We start from the raw sequence: 17497 nt of genomic DNA on the forward strand, positions 1-17497 counted from the left end.
TGCAGTTTTCTGAACTTATTTAAGCACAACAAATGCTTCTTCACACACACCTACTGTGAAAGGACACTGTCTAAAAACACATCAAATAACATTACCTTACCTATTATTGTTTATTATGGTTTTGTCAGTTACGCACAGCATTTGCAAACACACTGTTGTTGTTGTTGAAGGTTATAAAGTAGTAATATGTTGCTGCAGGACATGACAACAACATGGTATAGCCACGAAGCTGGAGCACATTACCTTATATCTATTATGGATTATTATTATTTTGTCAGTTACGCACAGCATTATTGCAGAGACACTGACTGTGTTATTATTTTTCAAGGTTATAAAGTAGGAATATGTTGCTGCAGGACATGACAACAACATGGTATAGCCACAAAGCCTATACCATGCATTACCATGCACCATGCACCATGCATATACCATGCATTACCTTTTATCTATTAAGGTTTATTATGGTTTTGTCAGTTACGCACAGCATTTGCAAACACTGACCGGTGTTGTTATTGTTGTTGAAGGTTATAAAGTGGGAATATGTTGCTGCAGGACATGACAACAACATGGTATAGCCACAAAGCTGGAGCTCATTACCTTATATCTATTATTGTTTTTACGCGCAGCATTTGCAAACACACTGACTGTGGTGTTATTATTGCTGTTCAAGGTTATAAAGTAGGAATATGTTGCTGCAGGACATGACAACAACATGGTAGCTACAAAGCTGGAGTGCTCAAGTGCCATTCAGGTCACAGTTCTGTTCCTGTTCCACCAACAGCTGAGCTCAGTTGTCTGCTGCTGCAACAGAAAGTGTGAAGAAGACGCCGCAGCGGATTGGAAATGACAGCAGCGTTTTTCCACTTGAAGGGAAAAACTGCGGCTGTTATGTATCTCCACGGACACACACACACTCACACACACACACACACGCACACGCACTGATCCGCATTGGAGCTGCTGTATCTGACTGGTCAATTTTTTACAAGTCATCATCTGGCCGGTAGAGGAGAACTAGGCCTGTAGCTATATTGAGCAGCAGCCTGCAGCCTGCAGCTCTATTCCAGATCCCATTTAAATGCGACATGTGCCATATGTGTGTGTGTGTGCGCAGATCTTTCATATGGAGGTGCGTACATGGATACATGGATAGATGCGTAAAAGGAAGAAAAAAAACTGAAATGCAATATAATATTAGGGCTTTTTTTTTTTTTTTGCTTACCTGCAGATGTTCCTGAAATCGTATCGGCAGTATCTGAGCCATGACTGGAGGATTTATCTATTTGTGGAGAATCCGTGAGGAAGGAAGGAACGGAAAGGAAAGGGGGGAAGGGGACAGCAGCAGGAATAGAGGTGATCTGGTTCTTGTTTGTGGTCTAAAAAACGTCCCCAAAAAGTCATATATGATGTGCAGTAGTGGGTAGTCTGGGTGGCTTCCGTTGCTATCGCACGAATCCAGAGACTGCTCCCATTCAGTAGCCCCACTACGCCAGTCCTGAGTCACAAAAACTACGCGCATCCGCGAAGAAAAGTAGTGCGCCTACTGGTGCGTAAACCAGCTCATCCGCGAGCGCGTGTAAGGATAAACAGCTGTCCTAAAAAAATGTATTCTAAGTGATGACTTCTCATAAGCTCCCCGTGTTGTGGATGTATTTCCCCTCATCAGAGCTGTCAATATGTGTGCAGGATGTGCAGCTTGTATCCCTCCGCCGCAGCCCCTTCCCCCTTCCTTCCTTCATTCCCACCAACTTCAGTGAAATCAGTGCTCGTGATCCAGCGCGCCCCACCTTTGCATGATTTCTCCAGAATCACACACACATACATCTTTCCAGAGAAGTGTGTTTTTGTATGGATGACGTATATCTGTACCAGAGAGCACTGCTGACGTTTCAATGTGTTTTTGTTTTTCTGTCCTTCCAAGGAGCTGAAACTGTTTTAGACTTCCTCATCTCATCTACTCTCATCATCATCATCATTTCCACCATGCCTGGTGCAAGCAGCAGGTTGTGCACAATTAAAAAATATATATTCTTATTAGGGCTGTCAATCAATTAAAATATTTAATCATGATTAATCACAAATTAATGCACATTTTTTCAAAATGTACCTTAAAGGAACTGTTTGTAAGAATCAGAAATGCTTGTTAACAGCGACATCTGTGGCCATTAGGTCAACGGAAGTCAGCGTCATGTTGCTCGTGCTTGTGCTTGCTCTACATAGACATGAACGAGCATCTATCAAAACAGTGAGGCAACACACGTCATCTAAAACCACAATATCACTCTATATTTCCTGCTTGACAGTAATGTTAACTGACATTTGGTGACATCTAGTGGTGTGGTTGCAGATTGCAACCAACTGAGTATCCCTCCGCTCACTCCTTCCTTTCCAAGACCTCGTCAGACGCCATCCTCACCATAATAACGGTACTTTAGGAGCAACGGAAGTCAGACGGCGGCTGGATGTACCACGGTTTTGCACTCTGTGGCTCATGTTACTACAGTTTCACAAGCCTGAAGGAGAACTACAGTGGCCTTCAGGTAACGTAAAAAAAATGTGAAAGGCTCTCTCTAGAGCCAGAGTTTGGTGTGTCCGTTCTGTGGCAGAGCAACATGGTGTACTCCGTGAAGAGGACCCGCTCCCTATGTATATATGAAGGGCTCATTCTAAGCTAACGAAAACACAACGATTCTTAGTTTCAGCTGATTATACACAAATGAAAACATAGTTATGAATATCATATTCCATTTCTGTTCATAGATGCCCCGAAATGTTTCATACTGTTCCTTTAAGTAAGACTTTGAATGCAGCATTACTACAGTGTTGCTACTTTTACTTAGGATAAGTAAAATGTCTAAATACTTCTTCCACCACTGTTAGTTTGCTATTAAGACAAACTTCCTGTTCTTATACAATGTGAAATGCATGATGAGACTCTGTGGACACATTTCTGCACATGGAAAAATATGGAAAACAGTATAAAAATTCAGTATTTAAAAGCCTGTTTAGACCTGTCAGCTGTTTGCGGTTGGTCTGGAAAAAAAAGACTTGGTCTGAAAACAAAGGCCTTTACACCACTGATGTGAGTCAGTATTACACAGAGGATGTGGACAGCACAGACGTAATTTGAAATAAAAAAAGCTACTGTTCCAAAGGATCTGACTCACGCAATACTGTTTTAACTTCCTCAACTGATACATGTGGTTAAGTTTCATATGGAAGGAATTGAAGTAGGTGTTTTATAGACATTTATGATCGTCCTGGGAAGTGTTTAGTTGCTCCTGTTAACACACAGAAAGCAACATGTTAAGAATACAGTAGATTTAAATCTGTTTATATGATTAATAAAGCAGAGGATCTGTTAGGTCATGTTATTAACCAGTGGCAATAGGTCTCCATGACATTATAGTTTATGTAGTTTATTATATTTTTGAATAAAAATCTCTGACTTGGGGCGTCCTCGTGGCTTTAAGATGTTCGCCATGTAATTGAAATGCCCCGCCAGGGATCTTTGCTGCATGCCAACCTCCATCTCTCTTTCCCCCCTCATTTCCTGTCATCTTTTTACCTGCACTACCTAATGAAGGCAAACAAATGCACAAAGAACTATGAAATTAAATGTATAATTAAAAATTTAAGATGAGGTAAGATAGGATAATCCTTTTTTTAGTCCCACAGCGGGGGCATTTGCAGGATTACAGCAGCAGAGGGGTACAGTGCAACTAGCAAGACGCCTCAGTAAAACAAACAAAATAAGATCTAATAAATAAACAAGTACACAATAAAGATATAGTCAGTAAATAAAAAAACAAGATATAAAAAATAGACTGAATAAGTGGGTTCAGATGAAGAGAAATATATTAGATTTCTATCCCGGCAGTAATCCTGTTACAGAGCTACAAGATGCCTTACACCCACCTGCCAAATCACACTGGCTCCAGGAAGTTATTTAGTACTCATTTACACCAGCGGCCTCTATGCAAATACAGCAGCTCCGGCTGAACGAGCTTTCTGCACTTTCAGCCTGTACTGAAATCCACCAGGTAACACAGTAAGACAACGTTAAACTGTGTTATTACTGTAAAAACATGAGTCAATTCTTAAAACTAAAAGACATAATGTCATGATGTTTGCTCTGTAAGTCATTTCACGGCTTTCACATTATAGCCATTAACCTATGCTGTAATTTTTACACCTAAATGCCCAATAAACCCACCACAAAACATTGTAACAGTTAGTTATTTTAATTTGCATAGCATTATAGATAGTCAGTGCAAGTACTCTCTTATTCACATGTTGGCGTGTGTATCGGCCGGTATCAGCAATCTCTTGTGACTTATTCCTATTTATTATTTCTTTTAGCATGTTATACTGTGTCAGTCATAATCAGCTGTTGTTTTATTGCTATATTATTATAATACTTGGGCTATGCATCTTCTATATTTGACCTATATAGTGCAGACGTTATATGTCATTTACAGTAAGTCACCCGCGCCTGAAAGTCACCGTAAAATACAATAACAGTGTTGGCGCTTATAGTTAATAAGCTGATAGCACTCTGAGAAAGGTGATCCAAATGACTATATGTGTTAGATTTAACTCTGATATGTGTGTAATGTTGTTTTTTTTACACTCTTAGTTCTGCTGTGTCGTACGCTGACAGGTCCAGGATATATGGTTTGGCCACAGAGAAGGTGGTTTCACTCTGACAGGAAGCAGGTGTAACCAACAGTGTCTGGTCAGTGACCACTGGAAGGCAAAACACACACACACACACACACACACACACACACACACAAAGCTCCTGGTGTCTCGATTAAAGCCACAAACCCTGCACTCACCACGCTGACCCTCACTGACGAGGATCCATCACAACTAGAGGTTTGAGTTCACCCAAAGGACTTCATCAACCTTTCACATGACTCCTCTAAATGAACCTCAGAAACCCCAAATAAAGACCATAGTCTAAGTTAACTCCCTGTGCGTTTTAGGATTGATCCTAAGATTTTATTATTAACATATAAATCGTTAAATGGGCAAGCTCCGACTTATCTCTCAGACTTTTTAAAACCAAATCTTTTATCACGGACACTCAGATCCACTGACCAGTTGCTTCCAACTGTCCTACAGGTCAAAGTTAAAGCTCAGGGGTGACCGAGCCTTTTCAGCTGCAGCTCCAGAGCTCTGGAGCGCTCTGCCTCCACATGTTGGGCTGTCCCCCACACTGCCTGTTTTTAAATCAAACCTCAAAACACACTTTTATTCCTTGGCTTTTAGCTCGGCATGAGAGTTGCCTTTTTGGTCTTAACGCTTTTATTATTTTAATGTCCTGTTGGTTTTAAATTGGTCTTAGTGTTTTATTGTGTTGTTTTTATGTTTTTTTTTATCTATAATCTTACAGCACGTTTGTTGTTTTTAAAAGTGCTTTATAAATAAATTTGGATTAGATTGGATTAACTCATTGTTACTGGCCAACAACAGTAGATTATAGGGAAACTGCGGTAAAATAAATAAAATTAAAATGTAAAGCAGATGCATTTTGTTGTTGTATTACACAATATCACACCGAAAAGACGCCTGTAACATACCGTTTATTTAAAATCAAAGTCATCAAACGAACTTGGGGAAAGATACACACCAAATCTATACTTGTGACAAAAATAAAAAAAATCACAGCTTCTTAGAGACATTTATCTCAACGGTTCATGATCACACATGACCATACAGTAATGATGATGATGAGCATAATGAACATTTGAGCTGCAAACTCTGAGGCTCTTGTGAAGCGGTTTGATATCTTATAACAGCGGAATGACGCTCTCATCACGTCTTCATACGATGGCCGAAACATACATGAGACATTTTCCTCTATAGAGAACAGTTAACAACAACAGAACTTTATGATCTCTGATTTCTTTGTTTGTGACATTTACATAATCTCTGTTTCAGTGCATTAAAAGATAGCATTGTCTATTTAAATTGAACATAAAGAAAACAGTACTTTAGCTGTGATTTCATAGTAGTGAGAGTTTTAATTTCATCTTTTTGACACACAGTTGACCAACAGTGAATTTTCAAACTGTGCCATTATCCTTATATAACCCATATGAAGGTCGTAGTGGTGCAGTTTTAAGGGCGTGCAGGATAGGTTAAAGATGTCGTGTGCTTGGCCTGGCTCTTGCTGTCTATCAGAAGCAGCTGGTTATTCTTGTGGTGAGAGATCATCTCGTCGAGGGTGCCGAAAATCTGAGAGAGAAAGATAAAGTGGGAGAGGTAATGAAATGAAAAGCCTGAAATTCCCTTCCTGTCTCTCTCTCTCTATCTGATTTGCCCTCCTCACCTCTACATTCTTCTTGCCCTCTTTTCCGAGGGCGTAACCATGCGTGTCCTCGAGGAAGCGGATGGGAACGTTGTACACCTTCTGCTGGTAGAGCACGGCGAGGGTGAACGGCTGGCGGGCGCCCTGGGCTGAGCTGTGTCGTATGAGGAAGGCACCGTCCTACAATGAGGAGAAAGAGAGAGAGGAACATCTTGACACAAAGAATAGGGAATAAAAAGTGTAGAAGTAACGTTTGGGAAGCTTTGATAGAAGAACGAGGGCCAAAGGAGATCAGGGAAGTCGAAATAAAACTGAGGGATGGATAAGCAGTGGAGGAAATGGTGGGAAAACAATCACAATCATGGTGGCCCTGAAGGTGTCTGACTCAGGTTTGGCTCGCCAGCAAAAATATGCACATAAACATCCAGCAGATTGTCTGTGCAACACCCTCGCCTGAAGCCCTTGTGTTTGCTTGGTTAAATACGAATTGGGGGTTGAAATGACTCCCATCATTAGCTGATTAAATGAATCATAAAGTTGTTAACTGGTTTACCTTGTTGACCCTCAGTAAGAGATCCTCAGCTGACTTTCTGTTGCAATTCCCAGCAAACCATTCTTTGCCCTGTAATATGACATAAAGATATCAACAACCAGTCCGCACTAACTTGTGTTAGATTTCCCGTGTGCAGATTGATAAAATACCTCATTCCCAGATTGTTTGGTCGCCCTCGTACCACCAGAGGAGGCTTCAAACAGATAGAAAACATGTCATGTGTTTTCCCAGGTTTGGGAAATCCGTACTTGGCAACGGGCATATGTTTAAAGAGAGTATGATCCATGCAATGTTTGGATTGCTTTAAATAAAGAATCTAAGCAGAGCCCTAATGATCACAGTCATCTCTTGGGATTAAAAAGAACTTTTTGGAAAAATGTGAGCTTACCCACAGGCTTAGTGTCTGCCATCGGAGGATTCAGAAGGCTGGAATCAAGACAAGAAGGTTAATGTTAAACACTTAGTGTTTAATTCTGATGTACGTGTGCACTTACAGCTGCAAAAACGTGCTGGGAATGAACACTTTTAAAGGTGCTACTGATAACATTCACCCACTACAGTAGATGTCACATTCTCTCTCCTCCTGTTCCACTGTATTTACTTCACAACAAGTCATTGTCAGGCACTTTGTTTTCCCTTTTATACCAAAAACATACCGAACCGTGAGCCCAAAACCAAGGAACATACTGAACCGTGAATTTTGTGTACTGTTCCACCCGTAGCATCCTTGACCTCTCACCTCAAGATATGTGAATGAAAATGGTCTGCCCTTTACAGACATACCCATCTTACGCTAATCACATGCAGTTTTTTTGCATGCACTACAAATGTGTTATTTTCGCCTATTCTAAAATGGTGTATTTGAATATTTTTGCACACTGGGGTCCCTAAACCTTCTTGAATTACATAAATTGGGTATCACTGTAAAGCTGAGACTCTTGTGGATACAATGAGCCCGACTGTATTCATGTGTGATGATGTTAGTCCCCATAGTAGCTATTTCACATAGGGACTTTATTTGTACTCAGATTTGATACATATGGTGATGTGTCTTTATATTATGAAAGTTTTCCTAAGATTAGATTTGGAAAAAATCACATTATATCTATATTGCTTACAGTATCGCAATATATTGAATCGTTACCCCTGTACCGTGATACGTATCGCCAGATTCTTGCCAATACACAGCCCTACAATAATGTGTATGTTGCATTGTAGATGTTTAAAGGTGTTATTGAAAACATTTATAACATTCGGCCACTAGATGTCGCATTCTCCCTCCTCCTGTTCCATTGCATTTACTCCACAACAAGTCGTTTCCAGGCAGTTACCGTCAATCTCAGCCATTTATCCGTTTTTTGACGACCCAGAGACACCACATGATACCAACATTGTTTTACTATTGGCTCATAGGCCTTGTTAGAAGTGGGAACCAAACATCAGATATCTTCCACAGAGATAAACAAAACATTCATTTCGGACCCACCAATATTTTTTAAATGATTAATTCACAATCATAATAATTTTTTTTCAGGAAAAGACATCTTCTTTCCAAAACTCTGTAGATGTATCTTCTTTTTTTTTAAATACTCGTCTACATAAAAATGTTATCAATAAGATCTTAACTAATGTTTCATGTGTCTAACAAACCTCTTACCTGTGTTTAGCTTCCTTCAGGTTTGAAGGCAGAGGGGGTTTAACACCGGTAGATGGCGGAAGGGGTCTGATAGGATATGAGGCACGCCTCGCTTCGACTGAAGGAGCTATACAGACAAGATATGTGCATCTTCATCATCATGATCAAAATCATTCCTTTTGGTTTGTGCTGATATTTTCATAACAAGTAGAGAAGATGCGGTCTTTACCCGTTTTTAACTCATTCAAGGAAGGCAGGTATGAATTCTGGAAGGAGGGAAACAGAAAGTCACTGCTGTGTCACACTGATGAGTTTCATTTCCTATGTAGGAAATGCCTCTATCTTGACGGCCTTACTTTAAATGAGAACAGAGTTTAGCATGAGGAAATGAGATGAATAGACACACTCACAGACTGAGGTCTGGGAACCGAAGGCTTCATCCTGCAGATAGAGGGAGAATGTTAATTTTCATTACATGTTTAGTACCAGGAATTTACTGTGTAATGCCACTGATATATAATCTGCCACATTTGCATTTTGCAGCCAAAACACAGCAGCATCATTGTGTGATGTGACATGGAGTATGAAGCTATGCAGACAGATCATATCGCTGGTTAGTGCATATCACCATGCTCTTCTTATAGGCAGCAGGTTGAAGTGAACTTACATTTGCATGGGGGGAGGTACAAGTGCTGTCTTGGGAGGTGAAGGCTTCATCACACGAGGGTCAGGAGAGAAAGCTGAGGAGCAGGAGGAGAGGAAATTATATTTCTTATTAGACTTTTCATCATCTGGGAAAGAGATTTGATGTCACTCATAGACCAAACTTAAAGTTTGTGAAGTGTGATGCAACCTACCAGCAGGTTCTAGATACACGTCATCATTATCTTCCTGAAACACAAAATGACAAATACATAGTATATTTATTTATACACATGGAGAAATGTGCCAACAGTTGGCATTCAGTAATGACGCATAACATTACAGTTCAGGCAAAGCACTGAAGTCACGCTCGCATTAGTTTCATTCATGCTTCGTGATGAGCGGCTCATTCACAGCTATGTGGCTGGTAACATCCGATCATATTCATGTGTGCATGGCTATTACAATCTGATATACCCGTTATACTCTCATACCAATAAGGCCCTTTGCTGCCTCCTCCTCTTTATGTATGAAGCTTTTGGTTTTGTTGATTTATGTTATCTCACCTGTTCTTCATTTGGATCCAGATACACATCTGAAATGCAGAAAGAAAACACTGGCAGTGATCTGTGTTGTTGTGGCGTCATACAGGCCTCTAGCTTTTTTAAGTGACTACAATATTAAAAAATAGTTAACAGTGCATACAGTCAAACATGGGTGACCAGAGAATGTGTCACCTATTTAGTCAGTCACTTAATATATTATTAATATAACAGGTGGAGGCATTTAAAACAATGTAAAGAAAAAAATGTAGACCAAAACAACACGTTGAGTAATGAAACAGACTTGGGAAAGATGCAGGACTGCTTATTCGGTGTTTACTGTTTGTGCATATGTGGTATATTGGTGATGCACAAGGAAAACAAGTAGAAGAAGAATCAGACCCAGAGGTGCTGTAGGAAGGGGGACCAGGTGTTTTCAAAGGATTTTACGTTGTCTTGTAAGTTTCATCTGGATTTGAATGATCTGTCATATGTTTAACTGTCATCTATACATCATTTTGTTCTGTATTTACAGTTTTGTAATATCGTCTTCTTAGCTACAGTTGGTGAGATTAATAGGAAAGGTTTCAGGTATTCAGAAATGTATAATAGAGAGATGTCTCCAAGTGGTGGGACACAGTGAATCTCAGATAGTTCATGACCTTTGACCTGAAGCTTTGGACAATCAACACCAGATAGAGAGTGGAAATAATCTTCTATTAAGATGACAGGTTCCTCGTCGTTTAAATTTTGCCAACATTTTCGGTGCAAAGTGATGATTGCTTCGGTGTTCTTGCAGATCCATTTGTTAATTAAGGCTGCGTTCCAAATTGCATACTTTTTCTATTTACTTTTAGTACGTACTACAGCTGCCCTTACAAAGTACGTACTGTTGCATGCAGTAGGCATACAATTGAGACATACTACTTTATCATAACATTGTGCTTTAAACTTTGCCCCTCTTGCTCATATATCCTTATATATATATATAGCCCATATATCCTGGTATTTTTGGCACACTACATATGTATTGGGACATACTAAATCTTTTTCTGGCATACTAAATATTATGGTAGTATGGTATTGGAACGCAAAGGAACTTGAGTCTCTGAACCACTCAAGGTGCAGCTCAGTGGCACAACAGTAGGGGGCACTCTCTTCTTTGTTTCAGTCACAGCTTCAGTCTCTGCTTAACTACCCAGTTCTGCTTGAATTTTATTACTCCAAACAAACTGTTGCTGCTGGAAACATTAAACACAATATTTTGTGACTGTGCACTGTGAGGATTTTTCCTGGTAAAGATCTATGACACAACAGGCGTGCACCAACAGCAAATGCAAAATCTTTCATGGAGTTGGTTGATCAAGTGACTGTATTCCTGTAAATAGCACATGACTAATAAAAACAAATATTTATTTAAGTATATGAGGTGGCCATATCACCTCATTGATAAATTGACCTTCCTCTCAGTCAACATTCATTTACAGGCTGATGAAATACTTGTATGAAAGGCTTATTTGTGTTGGTAGAAGTGATCACTGCACCTTCCTCGATGATGTCTGCAGGGTCCGGAGCCGGAGCAGAGCGGCCCGGTGGAGGAGGCTCTTTCCTCCCAGGTTTCCCCTTTCTGTTTATCTCAGGAGCTGAGGAAATGAAGAGATGAAGAGAGGCGGGTTATACAGTGAATGAACAAAATCACCAAATGCACTGTTGGTGTAGCAGATGAATGACTCACGTTTCTTGGTTTTGTTGTCATAGAATAAATCCTCAGCACGCTGTTGAGGTTTCTGGATGGCAGGCTGTTTGATTAAAAAGAAATGAACACATTTTAAATGTCTTGACGGAAGCAGAGACACATAGAGGCAGACGTCCAGGACAGTGAGCTGCTGTTACCAAGGGTTTTCCTGGTCTGGGTGGAGGCCTCTGTAGAGGAGCAGCCTGCCTCTGTGGAGGAGCAGGATTGGACGTCCTCTCTGCAAAAAGTAACATCAAGGAACCGAATTTTAGGGAAAAGATTAGTTTTATATTGTCAGGGGTGTCTATGCTGAACTGTTTATACCCTAAACCTTATATATCTGCTGTAATGACTCAGTGGTGTTACCTAGATAAACGTTCTCTTCCTCCACTTGTGTCTGTGGGACTTTCCCAACCGGCAGACAGGGAGGCACTTCATACATGTCACCTTCCTCGTCATCCTGCCAATAGAAAATACAAAGTATGACTATTTTAAAGGCGCATTTTCACAAATACTCATCACCACATGAATACTGAGACATTAGTATAAGAGTTTCAAGACTGGAAAGCCTTATGTCTGCATTTTAGAGTATATTTTGATCAACAGCGTAAAACTATGCAGGAAATCTGGAGTATAAGCAACATAACTGGTTGATAAGTGAGCAAAAGGCCAAAAAGAAGCAACAGACCGTATGTTAAATTTGGTATTATAATGAGATTTTAATAATAATTTATCACCTTTAATAATACCTCAAATTCAGGAACTTGTTGTCTTTCTACTTACAAACTCATCCTGTGGCCACCCAAGGTGTGCATTGTCGTCTGGGGGGAAAAAAATACATTGATAGATAATAAAGTCTGTAATCCAGTGAGGAAATAAAGACAGGAGGAATCAAAATATATTTCCCCTTCAGTAAATCTCACCTGTCCTTCTGGGTGGAGCTGGAGGTCCATTGTGTCTAACGGAAAGAAGAGAGGTAAGATGCTGCAGTACTAATATATTTCATGCATATTGCATTAACAGCAACACTAATGACGTTTTGCTAATACTTACATGTTCTTTTTTTTCCCAAAGAAGCTCTGAAAAACACAGAAGCTTCAGATAAGTATGCAGAACTTTAACACAGACTAAATAAACGTAACTGCATGCCTGGCTAGCAATCATTTACTTTTACTTATCAGCTTCATCATCAGGCCTGAGTGAGTCAGTGGCTGCTTTTTTGGGGAAGGCACCCATGATGGACAATAGAGCTTTATTTAGTACGCAAGGTGATGTAGTTAAATAAAGTACTAGGTAACACATTTAAAGGGACTGTGGCGACACATGTCAGCTAAAACCACAATATCACTCTATATTTCTGCTGCTTGGCAGTAATGTTAGCTGACCCGACGGAGGTCTCTCCATGAATCAATGCTGATCCTAGTGTTGGCTTTTCCTGCTTCAGCCTCCCGACAGCGAAGCCGGAGACGATAATGGAGACAATAACGTTTCTCGCTGCGGAGCCCCGTCACTTCACAAGACACTGGAAACCTCTGTTGGTCTGGAGGAGCTGCAGCATTTAGTTCTGCACAAACGTCCACTGTACATTCACTAGATATTCTCAGAGCTACGAAGTCTTCTGCAGTGTGTAGTGAGCGCGCATAAACGTGAGAGGTGGAGTGAAATAGCGAGAACGAGTGCGGTGTGTGAGTGAAGGCAGGCAGAGGAGCAGAGTACAGCAGAGACTCCGGGCCTGGAGACCAAAGCTACGGTCTCCTTCGCGTCCTCCGACCCGCGGCCAACACTGTTTAACAGATGGGCTTCACTAGATATAACTTTGCGGTTTTGGTGCTTCCGTGTAGTTTGTGTTGGAGTCTTGTCTGAACAGCGAAGCCACACGCGAGTGCGCATGGGACACCGACCCGGGTGATTTATACGTGTAAGAAGTTAAAAACAGTCCCTTTAATGAGTCTAGTTATAGGCTAGTTGAGACTGAGTTTGGGAAATAGTAGTAAGAAGAGTGAGAAAATGAGATTTAGCTAAAAGAAACCTGAGAGGATTTAAGTTGTAAGTGGTAATATTTTGTTAATATTATACTAATTCAGTTTTGCATATTGTTTTCCAGCAAGTAATTGGTTTTCTAATTTTAATAGAGATAATTAAATAATGTGATTTTTAAATAGAGCATAATAGTCAACTTGAAGAGATCTACTGCTAAGTTTGACAGTTTCTTTGTTAAGTTGTAGGGCATTATAAGTTTCCTTCAAAACAGGGAAACCTTCAAATCAAATCAATTTGATTGTGTAGCCCAATATCACAAATCACAAATTTGCCTCAGGGGTCTTTACAATCTGTACAAGATACCACACCCTCTGTTCTTTACAGTGCAACCCTCTCATTGAATAAGGAAAAACTAAACCAAAAAATAACATTTTAACAGGGAAAATGTTTGGAAGAAACCTCAGGAAGAGCAACAGAGGAGGGATCCCTCTTTCAGGACGGACAGACGTTCAATAGATGTCGTATGTACAGAGTAATAACATAATGAAAATACAACATAGACAATCCATATGACCTCTTATGTTGCAGCAAATGCATAATATAGAGTGATGGGATGCTATATTTGTCTATATACTTTATATAAATGTTATCAGGTTCGGTTTCAGTGTTCCCACTGTAACTTATTTATTCTTCGTGAATCTTTTCCTCATAGATAGTATCTCTGTGACTTTTGGTTTCTGCTACAGTTAATTCACAATCAGTGCTGTTTTAAAGCAGAGATTCATGAACATTATCAGTTCAAACACAGAATAGTTCATCTGCAGGGATGTGACAGAGGTGTGACAGGAGGAGGCGGAGATAAAACACGCACGTCAAGTGAAATCAGGAAGTGGAGAGCCCGTATCTCTGTTTTCCCACAGTGCCAGGTAGCCGTAGAGGAAGTAAATTATCATAGGTGGACAGGGAGGGAGGGAGGAAGGGCTCCTGAGTTTCTGTTTCTCACACATTGGCACACAAAATATCAAGTGTCACAGTTGCGCTACTGTTGTGATATTTATGACCATTTCCTATCACAGCAATTCCAGAAATATCTGCATTTTAAGGCCGGGTCAAGTTACAGTGACAATGTTCTGCTTTGTGTCAACCTGCTGTAACTTATCTCTGATGAACCACCTGTTAAAGCGTGACAAGTGTTATCAGTGTACCAGGAGGCCAACAGGAGGAAAAAGGAAAAGGTTATGTAACCATGAAGTGAAATCTGATAGGACAAGGACACACATGCTATCATTCAAATGTGTCACGGTTCAGACAATAGAATTAGTGTATCTGTTTTATCACGAGCAAACATATTAGGTATTAATTCAAATTTTTTTTTAAAAACAGTACTGTAATTTTGAATTTTTATACTTGAAAAGACAGAAAGATAATAAGATACTATATAGGCGTGCACGATGATATCAGCACGTCATCGGTCGAATTGAAACGTTAAAAAAGCACAATGTCTCCAAGAAACATGTCCTTTTCCATGACAGGTGCGTGGCCATAAGAGCAGCCCCCTTTCCCTATGATAATAAAATTAAACACTGCTTGTAATATAATAAGCTGCATAAGAATATATTAGTTAAAGTTAGTCTGGAGCCATGTTTTTACATGAAACCTCAGTTGAAGTAGTTTTCTTATTTTGCCCAGTGAATGTGTAAATTTTGAAAAGCATTGTGCTTTATGTCTGCATCTGCCATCAAGATAACACTAGGTATTATAATATGTTAATTCCACTACAGGAGAAACTTGATGTTCTTTACAATTAGGTGTAAAAAATATGTGCTTATATCTGCATCAGCAATCAGCTGAAATGAATTGGAAAATATTAGCAATTCGGCATATCGGATATTGGCAAAAATCCAATATCGTGCATCCCTAATAATATATGTGCTGAATAACATTTATTAAACATGAGAGTATTGATTGCTAATGCAGTATTTTTCCAAGTAGATCAAACGCAGAGTATTCTTAGACACACAATTCCACTGATGGATAAATATCAAAAAGGCTCACAAGAGGTCGTAGAGGTTAGATTTTTTGTTACCAAAAACCTCTGCGAGAATACTTCTGTAATAGATATCACTTACACACAACGATATCCGTGTTATGTTGAGAGTGAAAACCATTAGCAAACATGTTCCGATGTAATCTCACTGTGAAATAAAATACAAGTTTTTCTGTAACTCGCTGGAATCTCTGCAAGAACCTCTGAGAAATGTGGGAATGTTTGCATGAGATACAATAATTAAAACTATTCAAAAAGATCACCACCATGGTTAAAACAAACAAACAAACTCCTCTCAGAATCAGAGACACGGAGTCTCAGACAGATTTCTTTATTACACCATCTCTGAGTAAACAACAGCACCTTCCATACTGCATGGTCATGTTTACTGAAATAGAGTCTGAAATGCATTATGGGAAAGTGAGGAACAACGATGGCAAGAAAATCACTACATTTCCAATAAGATTATAGTTCAAATCCCACAACTACAAGCTAAATATGAAGCTTGAGATGTTATATGCAAGCATGTAGAAGTGACACTATTTGGTTTACCTGAAACAAGTTATGCTTTTGATTGCTAGATTTCCCATTTATTTTAATTCAATACATTTCAGACAAAACTTCACCTGCGTCTGTGTCAATTTTGATATGAAAAATCCTAGTAAATTACACTGAGACATGTTTGAATGAAATCTAATACATTTAGTCAACTAAGAAACTGATTTTATGGAGATCTGTTCAGCAAAGAACAAACAAAAGAAAGTTGGTTGACTTTTATTCTATAGTAAAGCACAATGCTAATACCCGCAGGTGTATTTACTCTCATGTTATCTGGTTATTTTTACTGTTTGCCCTCACACTCCCACACAATCACAACTGTGTAGCTGCCATCATATCTTTCTCCTATTCAGAATTCCCTAAGAGAAAATGCTGAAATAAAAGTAACTACATGGAAGGTTTACAGCTGGACTCTGTTACTAAAACTGCCATCGACAACATTTGCTCACTTCCTTCTCACTCCACCCAAAGTTATCAGAGTGTAAACCAAAATATGACAAAAAATAAAACAGTACTTTACCATTGTCATGATTTAGGGTCGACTCTCGCAGCTCAAGTCATGAGGAAATGTACTTGTTTCTGTCCTTGGATGCAAATGGTTTTGGAAGTCTGACAGCTGGCGATACAGAGAGAAAGTGAGGAGCAGCTCTAACCGATCTCATTTGCATTTCCTACCTGTGTCAGACAGACAGCCTCACCTGCTGCTGGACTTACTCTCTACCTTTAAAATGAGCTGCAGCCACTGCACAGCTAAAATACGGCTCCAAATTTACCTACTGCAAACTACTTATGGCCATATAACTGAGTTTTACATCATTTGCTGCAACTGGTAAATAACATCTCCTTTGTATGCAATCAAAACAGGAAATTAATTATTAACTTTTGATACGCACACATGCTATGACATGCTGGGGCTGGGCGATATGGCCTTAACCCTCCTATTGTCTTCCCGTCAACCATACAACTTTTGTCTTCCCTGGTCAAAATTGACCTAGTCTGTCTTACAGTATAAACTATCACCCAATTCTGTGTTACACCTTTTTGGCCAACTTCATTCCTAATTATTAAGTTTTACACTATTTTGAGGGGAAATTAAGGTTAATAAACATAATTTCTGTGAAATTATACCTATTTATTTTATTAAAAAAACAAACAGATATTATGAATTATTTTGACTATAGTTATTATCAGAGGAACATAATGTTGATGGATTATCACATACTGGTATATGTAAACTTTTAGTCAGAATACTGTTTTGAAAGCATTACATTTTTTTAATAGCAGCACATAATGACACTTGTTGACTTCCTGTCAATTTTGACTCGGGAAGACCACAGATGCTATATACGATACGATAATACTTTATTGTCAGACAGGTCTGAAATTTGTTTTGCATAACAGCAGCTCCATTTGCAACATCACAGAAAGGACAGAGACAATAAACAAGGATACAAACATTTAAACATTACAATCACAGAAGACGAT

The 17497-nt window shown here is 39.4% G+C and overlaps 2 protein-coding genes across 5 annotated transcripts in view; both read right to left on the reverse strand.

Moving 5' to 3' along the window:
- The window catches only part of cltcl1 (clathrin, heavy chain-like 1), a 30637-nt gene extending 29145 nt beyond the window's left edge, over window positions 1–1492 (reverse strand). For all 4 annotated transcript variants that reach the window (XM_074639291.1, XM_074639289.1, XM_074639290.1 and 1 more), the window contains exon 1: window positions 1223–1492. In XM_074639291.1, coding sequence (XP_074495392.1) covers window positions 1223–1264 — 42 coding nt within the window. In that variant the 5' untranslated portion in view covers window positions 1265–1492. The remainder of the gene's footprint in view (window positions 1–1222) is intronic.
- A 4080-nt stretch (window positions 1493–5572) lies between these two features.
- LOC141770152 (uncharacterized) lies at window positions 5573–16809 on the reverse strand. Its single transcript, XM_074639813.1, is given in 20 exon segments — window positions 5573–6246; window positions 6341–6499; window positions 6873–6941; window positions 7022–7065; window positions 7261–7298; window positions 8530–8635; window positions 8738–8774; window positions 8919–8949; window positions 9176–9248; window positions 9366–9399; window positions 9717–9745; window positions 11237–11335; window positions 11428–11491; window positions 11586–11665; window positions 11794–11887; window positions 12211–12248; window positions 12351–12385; window positions 12481–12506; window positions 16533–16669; window positions 16800–16809. Coding segments are annotated over 20 exon segments (1320 nt in total). The 3' UTR covers window positions 5573–6129.
- Window positions 16810–17497: the final 688 nt, after the last annotated feature.

This window comes from Sebastes fasciatus, chromosome 6 (genome assembly GCF_043250625.1).
Source record: "Sebastes fasciatus isolate fSebFas1 chromosome 6, fSebFas1.pri, whole genome shotgun sequence".
NCBI lineage: Eukaryota > Metazoa > Chordata > Actinopteri > Perciformes > Sebastidae > Sebastes > Sebastes fasciatus.